The 20,129-nt window shown below is 41.7% G+C and overlaps 1 protein-coding gene across 1 annotated transcript in view; it reads left to right on the top strand.

Moving 5' to 3' along the window:
* Positions 1-207: 207 nt before the first annotated feature.
* Positions 208-20,129, top strand: part of LOC137383791 (transcription factor E2F3-like) — a 62,052-nt gene continuing 42,130 nt past the window's right edge. The window contains exon 1 of the mRNA XM_068057006.1: positions 208-725. Coding sequence (XP_067913107.1) covers positions 468-725 — 258 coding nt within the window. The 5' untranslated portion in view covers positions 208-467. The remainder of the gene's footprint in view (positions 726-20,129) is intronic.

The raw sequence follows: 20,129 nt of genomic DNA, 5'->3' as shown, positions 1-20,129 counted from the left end.
CATGGCAACCGAGAACTCCGCAACCAACGGGATTCCCCGTTCGAACAGCCCTCGGGCGCCGCTTCTCCGCGAGCCAATGGGAAGCCGAAGAGCGGAGGTGAACCCGAACGCGTTCGACCAATGGGGAAAGGAGGCACATGCAAATGAAGTTTGAAAAAGCCGCGGGAAATCTGAGTTTCGCGGGAGGCATTACGCGCGTAAAGTGTCTCCCTTCATTCATCGTCAGCTTCCTGGAGCCATTTTCAGAGCTTGGGGCTGTTTTAAGGACTTTTAAATCCTTGCCATCTGCCCCTCCCCACGTACAATATCCTGCCGTGACCAAACCTACAGCTAGCGGGGTCTGTCTGCTCCTGGGATCGGGGGATATTTTATACTTTTCCACGGAGGCAAGCGAACAGATTAAAAATAATTAATCGGGACAGAGAGGGAGAGGTCCGAGCGCAGAGACCGGTGCAAAGTTGCAAAATATGCGGAAAGGAATCCAACCAGCTCCGGGGAGAGCCTCGGCCGGAGTTGGGGGTTCACCGGTGGCGGAGAGAGTGCCGGCGACCGGGTTGTTTGCAGTTTTCTCCGGGAGCAGCAGTCTCCAGGAGCGGGTGGGGAAGAGCGTCGGAGCCGGCGGCCTCGGGGTTCGGGTCTTGTCGCAAGCGGCAGCCGACAGCTACTCAACTCGCGGTGCGGCGAGCAGGACGGGACTTGCGCCGTCTACTCCGGGAAGGACTCCGGTAAAGGAAGCTCATTCTCAGCCAGCCCCGATGGTTTGTCCGCCTCATGGACAGGTGGGGGTGGGGGACACATCACTGCCCTTTTTGATATTTGAAGCTGTAACGGGGCACTGGATACTTTATGAATGTATCATCAATTCAGGGAGAGTCAGGGCAGAGGCTTTAACCCCCGGGTTCGCGATTCATTCTATTGGTGGGTTTATTTTTCTGCTGGTCTGGGGGTGGGGAGGGGTTTACCTGCTAGCTGGGTGTAGGTCACGTTACTGGTATTAATGAAGGTCCCCCCCCCGCACTTCTCCCTCTCCTCCCCACCCCCAACATACCCCCCTTCTTCCCGCCCCCCCCTCCCCTTCAACTTCTCTTCTCCCCCCCTCCCCTCCCCTCCCCCACCCTCAACTTCCCTCTTTCCCCCCCCCCCCCCGGGCTATAAAGTGTTTAATTTTGCGGGGGTAGTGGTGTTAAACAAGCATGTCTCCGGCCCGGTGCTGTGGGGGAGGCAGCCGCGTGTCTCCAAAGGGCCTAGTGCCTGTGAACCGGTCCCGGGCCAGTGCAAGTGCAGGCCTTGGTTTTTCTTTCTCTTACTCCGTGCCCCGGTGCTGCTTTGCACAGGACTGGAGTTGTCATTTGCTGCAGCAGCTGGAATCCTCCTGCCGACTCAACCCGGAGATTGGTTTTCCACGCTGACTTCATCGTGGCTTTTTGTTGTTGCCTTTTGGGAGTTTATGAGCAAACAAAACTTGGTGGGAAGATATGGTAAAAATGAGAAATTCTGGTCATGCAGGGTTAAAGCTTCTTCCAATTTTTTTTTGTGAAGTGAAGAAACGCCACGTTAATTTTGTCTCGCCCCCACCCCCAACCCAAGCAAAACTAGTTATCTTCTAACAAGTGAAACATCAGGATTTCAAAATAATAAATTTACCAAAATATAATTGAGCTAAATATTACATTTATGCAGTAGCATAACTTATCAGTTATGAAAAATAAGCTTGTGCAACAATTGAATTGTCCTTTTCTTCAAAACTTAGCTTATTTTCTTGGGGAAATTTAATTGCTGCATTTCATGAGATTTGTTTTTGCGCGAAAGAATACAGTTAATTAGCTGCATATTATGTACAATCCTTCCAAGAAATCAATGAAATAGTTGAGGCCTAGGTAGTCTGAAAGGCCTGTGGGGGAGGGAGTGTACTGATTTAGGTAAAATGTAAGTCAATCAAAGTTTAATGGAAATGTAACCCAATTTTGTGAACTTCACTTAGTGTCTGAAATATGTATCTGCTACCCATGAAAACCCCAAATTTAACATGGGAAGCAAGACTGAGTTTTAAACTAGGGCTAGTAGCACTATCTTTAAGGCATCTTTCTGGCTGTTGCAGTTTCAAATTTTAAATATTCATTCTGCCAATCTTGCAACTAATTATGTTAGTTTAAGTGTTGAGTAATTGGTTATAGTCTGCACTGCTAGCTGTCCTTTTAAGTTCAGGGTTGTTTCTTTTCTGATAACCAACCCTGCTATCTTTCTTTAAAATATGCAATGGTCTTTGCCTCAACTATTCCCAGTGACCCAAGTATTCTAAGCTTTCAATTTTATGTTTAGTTTAAAAAAAATTCTGCAATCCCTCTCAGTTTTCGTGACAATTTTACATTGATTACTCAACCAGAGTGAATAGTCTTTCCCTATTTGCTCTGTCAAAATCGTCATAACTTCAGAAATCTCTAGTAAATTTTCTTGTTGTCTCATCTGCTCCACTGGAAATACTCCCAGTATTTCAAGCCTCTGCTCACAATTAGTTTCTTATCCCTTACAATGTTCCTTCTAAGCCGCATGGCTGCGCAGAAACTTGGAAGTTCACGTGCAGGCCCACTATCAAACTTTGTTTAATTGTAAACAACTCAAATTGGAATGTTACATCGTAGAATCCCTTTGAAACTCTATCCAGTGCTTTTAATTGCAGCCTTTCAGTGAATGGTATTTTGATAAGTAGCACAGTAGAATTTTATCTGCAGACTCTTTTTGGACCAAATATATTGTAAGTCCACTCATGTTGGGCTTTTTTCCATTAAAAGGAATTTCATCTATCACAAGTTAAGCTATATGTAAAGTCATACAGTGCTCATGCCTAGGTATATGGAGATTTGTGTACGTTTGGGTAATACATACGGAATTAATGTTAACTTTTTGGGAGTGGGACTAATTGGAAAAGCCTTTGAGAGCTGCGCCCTTTGCTTGTATGATTCTGAGTTCGTTGCAAGTTGAGTGGGAGAACTGTCTTTTACCAGAAGTGACTGGTTGGGTGGTTTTGTCGTGTGAGAGGGTGCTAGGTAGTTATTGGCTTCCAACAGTCAAATTCACTCAATGTCAGTTGGCCCATTGTGGTTGTGCTGGTGGTAGCCCAACTGGAGCTATTCGCTGTAACCCTGTATCCTCCTATCTTTTTAAAGGGAAGGATCGTTTGTCACATCTTGGCTCTTAAAATAGAAGCATAGTAGTTCACAGCACAGAACAAAATTGTGCAATGGTGCTGTGAGGGGAAGATGCTTGGTGCTGGCCTTGTGCTGGAGGTGAATCGGTTGAAACTGGTGTCTGATGGGGTTGAACATGAAGACAAGGAAATCTGATTGTCATTCTGGGTGAGAGCAGAAGTAAACTAATCCTACAGCTCGAATCCCATCTCTTCTGCCTGTAAATATTTTCCATTCTTTCTTTAAAAGATGCAATGGTCTCTGCCTCAACTATTCCCAGTGACCCAACTATTATAAGCTCTAAATTTTATGTTCAGTTTAAAAAAAAAAAAAAAAAAATTTTGCAACCCCTCTCGGTTTTCATGACAATTTTACATTGATTACTCAACCAGAGTGATTCATTTTGGTAGGAAGAACCTGGAGAGACATTGTAGAACAAAGGGTACAATTCTAAAGGAGTTGCAGGAGCAGAAGGTCCTGGGTCTAATATATGCTTAAGTCATTGAAAGTGGCAGGATAGGTTGAGAGTGAGGTTAATAAAGCATACAGTATCCTGGGCTTTATTAATAGGGGCAGAGAGTACAAGAGCAAGGAAGTTGTGTTGAAATTGTGTAAGACACTAGTTCGGCCTCAGCTGGAGTATTGTGTCCAATTCTGGGCGCTGCACTTGAGGAAAGACGGAGGGCATTGGAGAGAGTATAGAAAAGATTCACGAGAATGGGTCCAGGGATGAGAAATTTCAGGATTTGTTATGATAGATTTGAGAAGTTGGGACTCTTTTTTTCCTTGGAGAAGAGAAGGCTGAGAGGTGATTTGATAGAGGTATTCAAAATCATGACGGCTCTGGATAGAGTAGATAGAGAGAAACTGTTATCATTCTTGAAAGGATCGAGAATGAGGGCACAGATTTCAAGTATTTGCTAAGAGAAGCAAAAGTGACATGAGGAAAAACTTTTTCATTCGGCGAGTGGTTAAGATCTGGGATGTGCTGCCTGAGAATGTGGTGGAGGCAGGTTCAATTTAAGCATTCAAAGGGAATTAGACAGTTATATGGAAAGAAAGAACGTGCAGGGTTACAGGGAGAAGGTAGGGAAATGGTACTGAGGGAGTTGCTTTTTCAGAGAGCCGATGCGGGCAAGATGGGCCAAATGGCCTCCTGCATTGTAACAATTCTGTGATTGTCTTTTTTGTTTATGGATTTATCTAGCTTTTTATTTTTGTGTTTTTCATGATTTCTGTGTTTGAACCTCTTGTCTCTGGTTCCTCCATATCATTGGTGTTTTTTCATTGAGGGCTTATTCACAATCCTTATTTTTCTTCAATGCATTACCTTGTACTTCTGCAAATTGGATTGTGTCTGCCACCTGTTTGCCTATTATGCTGTCTTTTAATCCTCCCAGCTGTTGGCTGAAGACCCTTGCTTTGTGTCAACAGATTTCACCGTCATGCTCACTATGCCATAGTCCACATGAGCCGTCCATCTTGAGAACAAAAGTAGCTGCAGCGCTTGCTCTTAGGGTTCGCTACTTCCAACTTTTCTCCAGTCTGAGCAGCACCCATAAACCCTAATACTTTGTCTCCTATCTGTCAACCAACTTTCTAACTATACTGCTATACCACTTGTGTGTCTGCTGCAGCTAAGTTTTTCTCTGGTGTTAGCCGTGGTTCATTGGTAGCACTGTCGACTGAGAGTCAGAAGGTTGTGGGTTCAAGTCCCACTCCCACTGTAGGCTGACACTCCAGTGCTATACTGAAGGTGTGCTGCTCTATCGGGTGCCATCTTTTGGATGAAATGTTAAGCCAAGACCCTGTCTTCCCTATTAGTAGAACATAAAAGATCCCATGACATTATTTCGAAGGGCAACAGCATTCTCCCTAGTGTCCTGAGCAAGATTTCTCCCTCAACCAACATCTCTGAAACAGATGATTTGGTCATTACCTCATTGCTGTTTGTTGGATCTTCCTGTGTACTAATAGGGTTCCTACACTACTGAAGTGATTTGCAACAACCTGAGTTTGTGAAAGGTACTATATAAGTTCAAGTCTGTCTTTTGTGCAGCATATGCCTAACCTTTGTATTGATCCTTTGGTGAAATACCTTTATTGAATGTTTTAAACTAAATATTCGTCGGGAGGGTTCAAATGAGGGGAAACTTAGACATTTAAAGAGAAAGAACAAGGCAATAGTGCAGGATAGCCTTGAGTAATGATAATTAGGGTGTCACAGGAAGGGACACAATGCACCAGCAAATAGGGTCAGAGTGGGGAAAAATGTTCAGGCAAAATTAAAGGCTTTTTATCTGAATGCACACAGCATTTGTAACAAGGTAGCTGATTGGCACAAATAGAAATAAATGGGCATGATCTGATAGACATTGCAGAGTTGTGGTTGCAAGGTGACCAAAACTGGCAACTGAATATTCAGGAGTACTTGACATTTTGGAAGAATAGACAGAAAGAAAAGGAGGTGGGGTAGCTCTGTTAATAAAGGATGAGATCACTACAGTAGTAAGCATTGATCTTGGCTCGAAAGATCAAGAGCCGAATCAGTTTGGATGGAGGTGAGAAATAGAAAGAGAAAATCACTGGTGGGAGTAGTTTATAGGCTCCCGAAGAGTAGATATACTGTAGGACAGAGTATTAAATCAAAAAATAATGGGAGTTTTTAAGGAAGGTACTGCAATAATCATGGGTGACTTTAATCTTCATATGGATTGGGCGACTCAAATTGGCAAAGGTAGCCTTGAGGACAGGTTTATAGTGTATTAGGTACAGGTTCTTAGAACAATATATTGTGGAAGCAACCAGGGAACAGGCTATTTTAGATCTGGTAATGTGCAATGAGACAAGATGATCTCATAGTAAAGGATCCTCTAGGGAAGAGTGATGATAACCTGATAGAAGTACATATTCCGTTAGAAACTTGGATCTGAAACTTAAGTAAAGGCAATTAACAAAGGTATGAAGATAGTTGGCTAAAGTGGACTGGGAAAATAGGTTAAAAGGTAAGACAGGTGAGCAGTGGCAAACATTTAAGGAGGTATTACATAATTCTCAACAAAGATATATTCCATTGAGAAAGAAAGACTCAGAAGGATGAACCATCTCTGACTGACTAAGTAAGTTAAGGATGGCATCAAATTGAAAGTAAAGGCATACAATGTTGTGAAGATTAGTGGTATGCCAGAAGATTGGAAACATTTTCGAAAATAGCAAAGGATGGTTTCAAATAGAGGAAGAAAATAGATTGAGGATAAACCAGCAAGAAATATAAAAATGGATAGTAAGAGCTTCTATAAGCATATAAAAAGGAAGACAGTAGCTAAAGTAAAGATTGGTCCCTTAGAGGATGAGACTTTGGAATTGATGGGGAAAAAAGGAAATGGCAGAAACTTTGAACAAATAAGTTTTTTTTTAATCTGTATTCATGGTAGACACTAAAAGCATCCCAATATTAGAAAATTGAGGGAGGAAATGAGGGGCCAAAAGGGAGGGAGGAACTTTTAAGTAATCATTATCACTGAAGGAAAAAGTACTAGGAAAACTAATGGGACTAAAGGCTGACAAGTCTCCTGGATCTGATGGCCTGTATCCTCGGGTCTAAAAAGAAGTGGCTGCAGGGATAGTGGATGTATTCTTGCAATCTTGCAAAAATCACTAGATTCTGGAAAGGTCCCAGCTGATTGGAAAACCGCAGATGTAATGCCCCATTCAAGAAAGGAGGGAGACAAAAAGCAGGAAGCTATAGGCAAGTAAGTTAGCATCTTATCTGTCATTGGGAAAATGCTAGAATCCAGGATATTTCGAAAATCATAATACAATCAAGCAAAGCCAACATAGTTTTATGAAAGGGAAATTATTTGAGGGATTTATTAGAGCTCTGTGGATTTAACAAGCAGGGCCGATAAAGGGCAACCAGTAGATGTAGTGTATTTGGATTTCCAAAAAACATTCGATAAGTTGCCACATAAAAGGTTACTACACGAGGGCTCATGGTGTTAGGGGCAATATGTTAGCATGGATAGAGGATTGGCTAACTAACAGGAAAGTGAGAGTTGGGATAAATGGGACATTTTCAGGTTGGCAAACAAACTAGTGGAATGCCACAGGGATCAGTGCAGGATGTCAACAGTTTACAATCTATATTAACTTGGATGAAGGGTCAGTGTATTGTAGCCAAATTTCCTCACGATACAAAGATAGGTGGGAAAGCAAGTTGAAGAGGACGTAGAGTCTGCAAATGGATATAGCTAGGTTAAGTGAGTGAGCAAAATTTGGCAGATGGAGTATAATGTGGGAAAATGTGAGGCTATCCACTTTGATAAGAAAAATAGAAGAGCGGAATATTAAATGGAGAGGGACGACAGAATGCTGCGGTACAGAGGGATCTGAGTGTCCTTGTAAATGAAATGCAAAACAGTTAGTCTGTAGGTGTAGTGAGTAATTAGGAAGGCAAGTGGAATGTTGTCATTAATTGCAAGGCGGATGAAGTCTAAAAGTAGGGAAGTATTGCTACAACTGTACAGGGACAGGGTGTTGGTGAGACCACACTGAGAGCACTGTGTACAGTTTTGGTCTTGTTATTTAAGGAGGGATGCACTTGCATTGGAGGCAGTTCAGAGAAGGTTCACCAGGTTGATTCCGAGGATGAAGGGGTTGTTAATGAGGAAATGTTGAGCTGGTTGGGTCTGCAGTCATTGGAATTTAGAAGAATGAGAGGTGATCTTAATGAAACATACAAGATTCTGAGGGTGATTGACAGGGTAGGTGCTGAGAGGGGGTTCCCTTTGTGGGGTAATCGAGAACTGGGAATATAGTTTCAGAATAGGGGGTCACCCGTTTAAGATGCAGATGAGGAGGAATTTCTTCTCTCAGGGTTGAGTCTTTGAAATTTTCTACCCCAGAATGCTTTGGAGGCTGAGTTGGGTAGAAAGATTCTTGAACTATAGGGCAGAAAGGGTTATGGGGAACAGGCAGGAAAGTGGAGTTGAGACCAAGATCAGATCAGCCATAATCTTATTGAATGCTGGTGAGGCTTGAGAGGCTGTATGGCCTACTCCTCTAATTTCTTGTGTTAATTTCTTATCAATGTATATATATCTACTGCATTACTTTTATTTATAGATGTAATCAACTGAACAAAAAAAAAACGAACTTGAACATTTGCTTGCTTTTAACTAATCCAGGCCGGTTGTTCTGTCATCCTGTACATCTCTTAATTGAAAATCAAATTAAGTATTATGGATTCTGAGAATTTGCTAACAATTAACTTGCGTAGGTTTATAATACTTGGCTTATCCTTTCCTCCCTTCTTGAACCGGGTGCTACATTGATTGCCCTCCAGTTCTGCCTGCAGTTTGCAAATATGAAGAGAATTAAACAAGTATTCAGAGCCTTTACTTTTTCCTATATTCTCACTTCCATGATCATTTATTAAAACTGCCATAAAATACTTAATTTATTTACCATGCCTTCAACCTCCACAACCAGGTTCCCTGCATCTCTGGGGAATTGTACTAATTTTAGTTTTTGTGTTAATTATGCTTATAAAAGCCCTTACTCGTTCCACTTACAAGATTTGCTGACCTTTTTTCGTATTCCATGCACAGTGAAATGGTTTAATGTATGAATGTAAGTCTGTTCTCTTTTTTTTATTTGTGTACTGTTGTGCAAGTGAATGTAACAGCCATTTTGCACACAGCAAAATTCCAAAGCAGTTGATCTTAGTTTTGGTGAGGTTATTTTGAAAGAAGGCTATTGCCTTTCTCATCTTTGAATCATGCGGTAAAATGTTTAAAATCCATCTGAACCAGCAGACAGGCTAGCGTCACTTCTAACAGTGCAGCAGCCCCTCAGTACAACATTGAACTTTGGATGAGCATGGGAGCAATTGTACAGCCCCAAACCTACACTTGCTCCCCATAAGAGACCAATTACTTATGTTAAATTCTAGAAAGCTGCTTGTGGCAGGATAATGCTGGACCTTGCTTTACTCCGTTTCACATTTATTTTAGAGTAAAAAGATTACAAACATGCAGCTCCTCACTCAAACCCTCCACCAGTCTCAGTAAGAATTTCCTCAGACGTGTGCAAGTAAGACACCCTCCAACTGCATATAATTAAACAATTGATAGACAATTAACAACTTAGATTGACTGTCTGCCAGAGACCTGGATCTGCAGGAAAGTGAAAAGACTTGATGAATTTTGTTTACTCCATGGCACAGTATGTCATTCCTTTCTGTATCCATTCAGTGATGGAGGCAGCAGAATCTTGTTCGATTTTAAGCAAGACTTTTAGAAGAGCTGGTGCACTCCAGCATGCTACACATTTCCACTGGTTGGAAATCTGCTTAGAGTATCTGGAGCAAAGTTTTATGTACTACTTCTGGGTGCTCTCATTAGTTTGATGCATTGCCTCTTGCATATAGAAATTTAATTTCCAATTTATCCTTTATTAGATGGAAATAGCTTCCTCGGTTAGATTTTGGGGGTTTGGGAAATGGATGATTTGCAAGTCTTTGCTGCTGATTAGACAGACCATAGTAATTTTGAGGTGTTTAGCCTTATAATATTCTTTAGGGCGGCACAGTGGCGCAGTGGTTAGCACCGCAGCCTCACAGCTCCAGGGACCCGGGTTCGATTCTGGGTACTGCCTGTGCGGAGTTTGCAAGTTCTCCCTGTGTCTGCGTGGGTTTCCTCCGGGTGCTCCGGTTTCCTCCCACATGCCAAAGACTTGCAGGTTGATAGGTAAATTGGCCATTATAAATTGCCCCTAGTATAGGTAGGTGGTAGGGAAATATATAGGGACAGGTGGGGATGTGATAGGAATATGGGATTAGTGTAGGATTAGTATAAATGGGTGGTTGATGGTCGGCACAGACTCGGTGGGCCGAAGGGCCTGTTTCAGTGCTGTATCTCTAAACTAAACTAAACTAAACACTATAGTTGCACTTGAGATAATTTTAACAAAACTACATGCTGTCCTTTGGTGCTTATGTGTGGGCATGATTCTGTTCTCGTTAGCTCGTTTTGCTGGTTAGTGTTTAATGGTAGAGTGAAAACCCCAAACATGGTACCTCTTTGAGTTTTAGCAGCCGCCTTTGTCTGTAGTCTGATTCTGGGCACTGGTGTTTCTGCTTTCTCCTGGGTACGTTGTCTGACGTCTTGGGTCTCAAGAATTAGGATGTTTCCAGGTTAACTTTTCTCTCCAATCACCTGTAAAGTTACTGTCTTGGAGGTCTACTCAACTTTTGGGCCAGTATGTTTTTTGATCGATGGAGCTTGCTTGTGCCATATACACGATGTAAACCTGGAGTGAACATTTTGACATTAGAAGGGTATGCATGTTTTAGATGTGGCATTTTCAGATTCAGAAGGCACTTTAAGTTGAAATTAACTTGGTCTTCATGGAGCAGCATGTGCTGAGTTGCCACTCCATTATGGATGTAGAAGAAGGATATCTTGCTTCAGAAATAGACTTCAAAGTGTGACATGAGATAGCAACAACCAAAATAATTTGGATTTATACAGCATTTTTAACCTAATAAACAGTCGCAAGGTGCTTCACAGGAGTATTAGCAGACAAAATTGGACTCTGGACCACGCATATTAAGACAGGTGATCAAAAGATATAGTTTTCACTGAGTGGCTTAAAGGAGGAGAGAGAGTTGGTTTAGGGTGGGAACTCCAGAGCTTTGGACCGAAGCAAATAAAGGCATGCTTGCCAATGGTGGTGAAATGGAGGAGGGGCAGGTATGTGAAAGCACAGCTTCCTTTTGAAGGAGTTGCCCATCTTCATACTGCCTAGAAGCGTGATAAGAGATTTTAAGTTTACATTTTAGTATATATTGGCAAACCCACAAACCACGTGGTCAAATTAATATCTTAATTGCAGCAATACTTCAATAAATACAGATTTCCAGTTATTGTTTTACCAAAGACTTTAACAGAATCAAAACTTCTCAATCTGGAAAAAGCTACAAAAGCTGTCCATGTGTAAAAACAGGCCTAGGAATATAAATACAAATTTTGTCAAGAGTCTGGCCTTGTGTCTTGTTCATAGTCATTGAACATGAAAGTCTAATTGGGAACTGTTTTCTCCTGAGTTGAAAAGGCAGGTTTACATCTGATGGGCTCCATATTATTTGAGGAATAAACGCTCTATTTCCTAGAAATCTGCCTGTTATAATTTCAGCATCTATCAAAGAAAACCGCTTCCTAACTACCAATCTTGTTCCATGACCAAGTCGTTGTTTAGGATTCAAGTATCGGTGTTAAACTGGTACGTCCTTGAGTCTAAGTTTGTGTGGAAGCATGCCCATTGGAATTAGACTGTAGAAATTCTGGAGGGTATAGACTGTTATCGTTATCTTCTGCAGATGTATTCTATAAATTCAGCTGACAGCTTTTTAAAAACTTTTACTTTGAAATCTTCATTTTTAGCACTAAGAATGTTGAAGAATGAGTTGTATCCCATTATTGTGCCTGCCATTTTGTCTCACTTAACCAATTCTATCATCTCATCCACCCCTCCAGTGCTGCCCCTTCCTCCCTGCCCCCTTCTGAAAACAATTTCTCCAGCCAAGGTAACTTTATTAAAAGCAAAATACTGCGGATGCTGGAAATCTGAAACAAAAACAAGAAATGCTGGATTCACTCAGCAGGTCTGGCAGCATCTGTGGAAAGAGAAGCAGAGTTAACGTTTCGGGTCAGTGACCCTTCTTCGGAACTGACAAATATTAGAAAAGTCACAGATTATAAACAAGTGAGGTGGGGCACTTGTTTATAATCTGTGACTTTTCTAATATTTGTCAGTTCCGAAGAAGGGTCACTGACCCGAAACGTTAACTCTGCTTCTCTTTCCACAGATGCTGCCAGACCTGCTGAGTGAATCCAGCATTTCTTGTTAAGGTAACTTTATTGCTGGGCTCCTCTTAGCTTCTGCTGTTCTTGTCCAACCAGGCCCCCCCCCACCTTGCCCCGCCACCACCAACCATTGGCAGCTGCGTGGGTGTCATGTGCTACAGTGCCTCTGTGTGCACTAGGCACCAGCCACCAAATAAACCCACCAACAGCCACATCGCTTAAACTGACCAGTCAAAATATTTCAGACAGACAAAAACTGAATATTATTAGTTTGTTAAATGCTGAGGCAGCTGAAAGTATTTTTCTACCTGCTAGTTGGATCATTCCTTTGATGTTTTATGTGCTTATGTTTATATTTTGGAGTGGGATCAATTCCAGATGGCCACACAGTCCTCTAAGACAAAAGCCACATGTTTGTGGAAGGAGTTGTCCTTTTTAGATAGGCTGCATTTTTGAGGTTAAAACTTTCTGGTCACTCTCGGTTCCTTTACTTCCATTAACCTATGTCTCGAGATTCTGCTCTGAAACCGAACCAAATAATGACCTTATGACAGCTACTCTTGTGACATTGGTATGAACCTATTTTTAACAAAAACCTGATCAGCTCCCCAACACCATGCGTGAAGTAAAGTTTTCAGTCTCAATGTCCAGTTTTTGATGGGTGCCCCTTCTTTGAACAAACATGTTGGTCCAGGTGATTAATCAGGTGGTGATGCTCATTGACGGAGTTGGATAATAATGTTGGCTCGACATGTGAGGGCCTCCACCCGTTCTATGATGTCAGATAGCAGCATTAGCAGGCCTGTTCACTAACTATCTTCAAGCCCCGTTTTGTGCTTGCCTTTTGCATTGAGAAGTTTGAAAAGATTTGCACACTTGTACAGTTACTGCGACTGCTTCTGCATTACTTGGTGGTTAACTTTGATAATTTGATTATTAACTAAAGTAATATTACAAGTGCTGGCAAATATTGCACAGCTTCCATCATTACATAAAATCTGCAGCACAGAAACAGACCATCCAGTCCAACTGGTCCATATTAGTTTTATGCTGCTCATGCGCCTCCTCCAACTCTAATTACCTTTTCTGGCTCTGTCCTCATATCCCTTTATTCCCTTCTCTTATATATGCATCAGTGCTTCAACCACTCCTTGTGTCAGAGAGTTCCAGATCCTTGCCACTCTGTGCAAAGAAGTCCTCCGAAATTTTTTATTTCATCTGTTGGTGGCTATCTTGTGTATATGTTCCTGTGTTCTGGACGTGCCCACAAATGGAAACAATCTCTTCACATCCGCCCTATTGAATCTCCTTCATAATTTTAAAGACTTGTATCACCTCTCCCCTTCGTCTTCCCTTTGAAAGGAAAAGAGCCCCAAACTGCCCAGAGTTTCCTTATAGTTGCAACCTCACATTGCAGCAATATCTAAGTAAATATTTTCTGCCCTTTCTCCAGTGCTTTAATATCCTTTCTGTAGTATGGAGAAGAGAACTGCCCAAAATACACTCAAGTGTTGTCTAATCAAGGTTTTTAAAAATAATTTTAACAGTACCTCCCTGCTTTTGTATTCTATTTTTCTAGGAATGCACCCCAGACCTTGTTTACACCCTTCATTATCTTACAAACTTGTGTTGCCACTTTGTGATTTGTGGATTTGTCTACCTCATTTAGTTTCTGACCTTCCAATGAATAAGTGGCTGCCTTATTCCTCCCACCAAAATGAACAGCCTCAGAGTTTTCCATAGATGCCTGTTTATGCCATCCTGAATTTTGGTGCAATCCTCTGCACTATTAACTACACACTCCAATTGTTGTCATCTGCAAATTTTGACCACCGGAATCCAGGCCATAAATGGCAAACAGATCCCTGCATAGAGGGCATAGATCCCTGCAGGATACCACTTTGCACTTTATGCCAGTCTGAGAAACTTCCCTTAACTTGTACCCTCTTGTTCTCTGTTTTGTGATGATCTTTTTCGTTTCACTGCTGGACTGTTTGTCATGAGTCTCTTTTATGTGGCACCTTATGGCCTTGTGAAAGTCCAAGAATGTCACATCCACTGAGTTGCTTTTGTCTACTTTCTGTTACTATTTTGAATAATTCAGTGAGGTTTGTTAAGTGTCTTAGAAATTAATGCTGGCTTTTTTCATTATAATCTTCATGTTTCTTGGCTCCATTGTACTTCAGTTTATATCTGTTGAAAAATGAATGCTTTTCATTCATTGTTGAAATCAACTGATCCATTAGGAACTTACTAATGTGTAAACCTGCTTCAATAACAACCTAAGATGCAAACCCAAAATTGTTTTTATGTTGGTAGTGAGTTCGTTGATGGTTCTCTTGGCAAAACCAAATCCCTGGTGCTGTTCGAATAATCATCAGGGAGAAAAAAGGAATGGACTCCATCATATAAAGGCATAATTTGGAGTTGCGCTGAAGTATTGAAAGGCTGATTCTGCTGTGTTGAATATCAGTAACAATGTGGTCGGGGAAAGGGAGCAGTTTAACCATTTCGGTTTCTCTTCTCTTTATAATTGCTTTACAAGTTAAGATGTGCTCTGAAATGACTATGTCACTTAATGATTCTGTTTTGTTCTTGGAGTGGTGCCTCCCAGGTCTGCTAATCTCGCCTACAAACTGTTTGAATCTTTACAATCAGGTTTCCATCCTTCTCGCAGCACTAAAGTGTCCCTAACCAAAGTCATGAATACGATCTTGTATGACTGACCATGGTGGATTATCTCTGCTCATCCTCCTTGACATCTGCAGTCTTTGACACAGCCACGGCATTTTTGTCCATTGTCTCTTCTCCACTGTTCAACTCGGTGAAACTGCCCACTTAGATTTGCTCTTGCCTATCTGGTTGTACCCAGAGCATCTCCAGTTGTTGCTTAAATAAAAACGGAAAATGCTGGCAATAATCAGGTCAAGCAGTATCTATGGAGTGAGAAACAGTTAACGTTTCAGATTGTGACCTTTCCAGCATTTTCAGTTTCTATTTCAGATTTCTGGCACCTGCAGTATTTTGCTCCAGCAATAGCTTCTCTTCCTATCCCTGCACCATTACCTCAGGAATCTCCCAAGGTTCGATCCATGACCTGCACATCGTCACCTCTTCCGAGCCCCTTCATTACCCCTGTGCTATCAGATAGCTTGTTCAACTTCCAGTCTTGAGTGAGCTCCAGTTTCCTTCAGCTAAGCAATGGGAAGACTAATGCCATTGTCTTTGGCTCCCATCGCAAACTTTAAGCTTGCACTTACATCATTGTCCTTGGCCACTGTCGCAGGCTGAACCAGACTGTTTGCTGCCTTGGTGTTCTATTCAAATGCAAGTGGAGCTTGTAGTTTCATAACCTCTCCACTATAAAGATTGCTTACTTCCACCTCTGTTGCATTGCCTGTCTGAGCTCCCAATCTCAATGAGATTCCTGCTGCCTTTTCTTTTCTGGGTGTTCATTCCTCCTACATATTTTGCAGGGGATAAACATCAAACAAGCTTCTGGTCATCCTCCTAATATCCCCTTATTATAGGACTTTCCACTCATTTGTTTCTCTTAGCCCTCAGAGAAGTTCTTAGACATGTTCTATAGTAAAGGGACTATATAAATGCAAGATGGTTGTGATTCTTCTGTTCCCCAGGAAGCAGTGCAAGGTCAGATTCTGATCTTCAAAGGACTGTTTGTGTTTGGTGTTAGCTATTCCTGGTGATGCTTTCAAAAGGACAGTAAAATTGGTTAAGACAGTTGATTGTTTGCAAGCTGGTTCCTGCTGCCATTACCCGATTCCTTAACATTTCAGATTGTGACCGTAACGGGTTATACTAAAATTGCTAGCCTGTTCCTTCACACTGTTCTGGTAAGCAGTCATTGGAAAGTAAAATTAGTGTAATGCATAATCTATTTTAGGGGGTTCTTTGTCTATTTACAAGTGCAGTACACAGACTGTGGGATCCCTGTATGGATGATGACTGTCATGACAATTGATGCTTGTCTTTGAGCTGATAGATTATAAAATTGATCATGTCTGTTATCTGCAGACTGTACAGGAGAAATGGGCACCCAGGAGCAATTACAAGCAGCGATCTCGTTGAAAGATTCTAATGGTGTCCCTAAATCTTCAATGTGGATCTCAAATAATTTGCAATTGCCAACTAATCTCTATTCAAAGTGGCTGCCTTAGAATTACTTTAAGTGCATTTAACAACTTGTGCTGTCTATTTTATGTGATGTCTTTGTTTTCTGTGCCAGCAGTAGATGCAAACTGTATTCCATGTTTGCGATTGGATCACATTTTAGGATTAATGATTGTGCTGCTGATACCGCACAGGAATTGTGAAATTTTACAGCCCATGTGTACAATATAAAATCACTTATCTCTGAACTGTGTTGTAACTAAAGTGGAGTGAATATGTGTATAAGTGTGTGTGTGTCAGACAACGGGTGCGGGTGTGCCCAGATGCGGGGGGAGAGGTGTATGGTGTTGGCAGGAGTGCAGGGATGTGTGTACGGTGGCTGGTGTGGGCACATGTCAGCTGTGTCTCAATTGGTATTGTTTTGCCTCTGAGTCAGAAAGTCGTGGGTTTAAATACAGCTCCAGAGGATTGAGCACAAATTCTACGCTTGCGTCAAGATGCTGTCTTTCAAATGAGATGTTGATCCAAAGCACCATCTGCCCTCTTGGATGGACATTCAAGATGCTGTGACTCTATTTTGAACAAGTGAATGTGAGTTCTGTTTGCTGTCCTGGCCAGTATTTATCCCTCAACCAACTTTGGGACATGTCTCACCAAGGCTGGTCTGTGGCCTGTGTGGCAGCATTGTGTTGACTGGATTTAAACTAACAACCTCCAAGCCAAATGCAAGCAAACAAAAATACATTATTATTGTCACGTGGGTTACAGCAACCTTGGTCACCTGCATATTTGGTTTGGACAGGACGGAAAGCAAGTTAGCTTTACGCAAAATCCCTTAGTGAATTTCGATGTCTCTGAAAGTGCTATAGGGGCTGCATTGATCTTGGGATTCAGTTATGGTGCAATCTGTGAATTCAAACCGGTGTGCGATGGCCTCGTGCTTCGTTGTATGTGGTTGCCTCCTGAGTTATACTTGTGCCTAATTTGCATTGAAGTGAAAGTTACATTGTACCTGTACACTTAATCGGAGACTGTGATTTAACCCACTCTGGCTTGGTGGGGAAAGGAAGTGCTGCAGTTATATGATGCCTTCCACATCTTTGAGACATTTCAGATCCAATTTTTTTTTTAAGTGCAGTCACTGCTATACATGCAAATACTGTGGCCAATTTGTGAAGATCAGGGTTTCCTTGATGGAAAAATGAGAAATACAGTTCCTCCTCATCTTTCCTCAGACTTGTTGGCTCTTTGCACTGCCTTCAATGCTTAAAGGTCTCCCTTGTGTATAGTTGACTGGATATTGCACTCGAGGAATGGTCTAAGCTGAACACACTGCTTCATGACTTCCTCTGATTTTTCTGACTGTTTTGGTTATTATGGTTCAGCATTATATTGCTTGGTCAGTTGTGCTTCATTGGATCAATTGATTAGTGTCGATCTCTGAATATTTTAATTTATTTCTTATGAATTTCAATGCCTTTCATGTGCCAAGAGATGCTCATTTTTCCTTCCAACACGTACAGCTTTATATTTGTTTGTTTTCATTTTTACACTGGACCCACCCACATAGAAATGTGATTAATAGAAGTTGAGCTGAAGGATGAATGGTTGACATTTTGACTAGAAGTAAATTTTTAACAGGTTTTAAAAAAAAAAGTTTTCTTAATTCCCTCTTGTAACATCCATATACCATCAGTTTCAAAGGGAATGGTTTGAGGTCTACTCTCAGGCCTTTTCAAATCCTTGGAGCAGCCAGAGGAGGTTATTGTTTTTCCAATTTTCTTCCCTCTCCCTTGAGGGATGTATCCCCAAGTGATGTGTTTGGGAGATGGCTACACAGGGAGAAGCATGGGCAGAAATTTGCATCCTGCTACTCTGACCTGCAGATGGGTTTTAATACTTTGATCTTGGGGCTAGTTCTTGACTTGGACTTGGTGCTGCACACTGGTCTCTTGATGTCTGCTGCATTGGGGACTAGCAGTGTAGTTGACAATAAAAGCACATTGCTATCTCATAATTTCTCTCTAAAGAAATGACATACAGCACGCTTGTCTTTTTTTTTCATCAGCAGTAGTATAACAGTGGTTTGTTGGGAAATAGTTGAAGTCTTTGTCATGCGTAACGAATCCAAAATAAAATAAATAGCTGGCTGTGTGTTGCGTAAGCTGGGACTTGTATTATCATTTTATTGCCAGATATTTTAGAGTCAGATTGCTTTTTAACTATGATTGAATCAAACGTGTTTTTTCTCTGCTCTGTGTAATTTCAGCCACGTTTTATTGCTGGTTACAGTGACCTTTTTTATTTTTGGAATGTTGCGGTTTCTCATATAATGCCGTTCCACAGGGACAATTTTAGATCTCCGGTGAGTTTTTAGATGCAAGTTTTGTAAAACTGCGTAAACTGCGACAGGAACAGGAGTAGGCCAATATCCCCTTGAGCTTGTTTTGCCATTCAATGAGATCATGGCTAATCTGTGACCTAACTCCGTATACCTGCCTTTGCTTATATCCTTAATACTTGAGATAACAATCTTATCAAAGTTTAAAAATCAGCAGTTGATGTTGCATCACTTGCTGTTAGCGTAAGCGTTCCAAACTTCTGCCACCTTTTGCGTATGTAAGTGTTTCCCAATTTCACCCCTGAAAGGTCTGACTCTAACTTTTAGACTATTCCCCTTAGTCCTAGACTCCCCAACGAACAAATAAGGTAGATGGAGAGAAACAATCTGTTCCCTTAATATTGTGAAAACATCCCAAAGTCCAGGGAATACTGCCCTAGTTTATGCAATCTCTCCCCGTAATTTAACCCTTGGAGGCCAGGTGTCATTCTAGTAAACCTACAGTGTACTCCCTCCTTCCTATGGTAGGGTGCCTGGAACTGCTTATTGCTTCGTGTTCATATATGGGAATGTGAGATTACTGAATACAAACCTAACTATATAGAGTCAGTCATTTACGGTACAGAAGGAGGCCATTTGGCCCATCGAGTCCAGGTCCGCTCTCCACAGAGCTCTGCACTCAGTCTCACTCCCTGACTTGATCCCCGTAGCTCTGCAAGTCTATTTCTCTCAGGTGGCCATCCAGCATCCTCTTGAAGTCATTGGTCTCTGGTGAGTCATTACCACCCGCTGCGTATAAAAAAAAAAGTGCTTCCTTGTATTCCCCCTGCATCTCATGCTCAAAATGTTCAATCTGTGTCCCCTAGTTCTTGTACCATTTAGTTAATGGGAACAGTTTTTCCTTGTCTAACTTATCTAAGCCTGTCATAATCTTGCACACTTTTGATTAAATCTCCCCTCAATCTCATTTGTTATGACGAGAACAAACCCAGCTTTTCCAACCTATACTTGTAACTAAAATCCTCCATCCCTGGAACAATTCTGGTAAATCTCCTCTGCACCTTCTCAAGGACTCTCGCATCTTTTCTGAAGTCTGGTGACCAGAACTGGACACACTACTCCAGTTGGGGCCTAACCAGAGCTTTCAAAAGGTTCAGCATAAATTCCCTGCTTTTGTTCTAAATGCATCTATTTATCAAGTCCAAGCTTTACTAACCACTCTCTCAGTTGTCCTACCACCTTGAAAGATCTATGCACATGCACCCAGGTTCCTCTGTTCCTGCACATTCTTTAGGACTGTGCTATTAAGTATATATTGCCTCTCCCTATTTCTTCTGCCAAAGTTTATCACCTCATTTGCCAGTATTAAATTCCATTTGCCACCTCTCTGCCCATTTTGCTAGCCTATCTATGTCCTGTTGTGTTATGGCACCAATATTCAAGAGGGGTAGCAGGGATAAACCAGGTAATTACAGGCCAATGAGTCTAATATCAGTGGTTGGGAAACTATTGGAAAAAATCCTGAGGGACAGGATTAATCTCCACTTGGAGAGGGAGGGATTAATCGGGGATAGTCAGCAGGGCTTTGTCAGGGGGAGATCATGT

Source organism: Heterodontus francisci, chromosome 2, assembly GCF_036365525.1.
Source record: "Heterodontus francisci isolate sHetFra1 chromosome 2, sHetFra1.hap1, whole genome shotgun sequence".
Classification (NCBI taxonomy): Eukaryota; Metazoa; Chordata; class Chondrichthyes; order Heterodontiformes; family Heterodontidae; genus Heterodontus; species Heterodontus francisci.
This window is presented reverse-complemented; position numbering and strand designations above follow the sequence as displayed.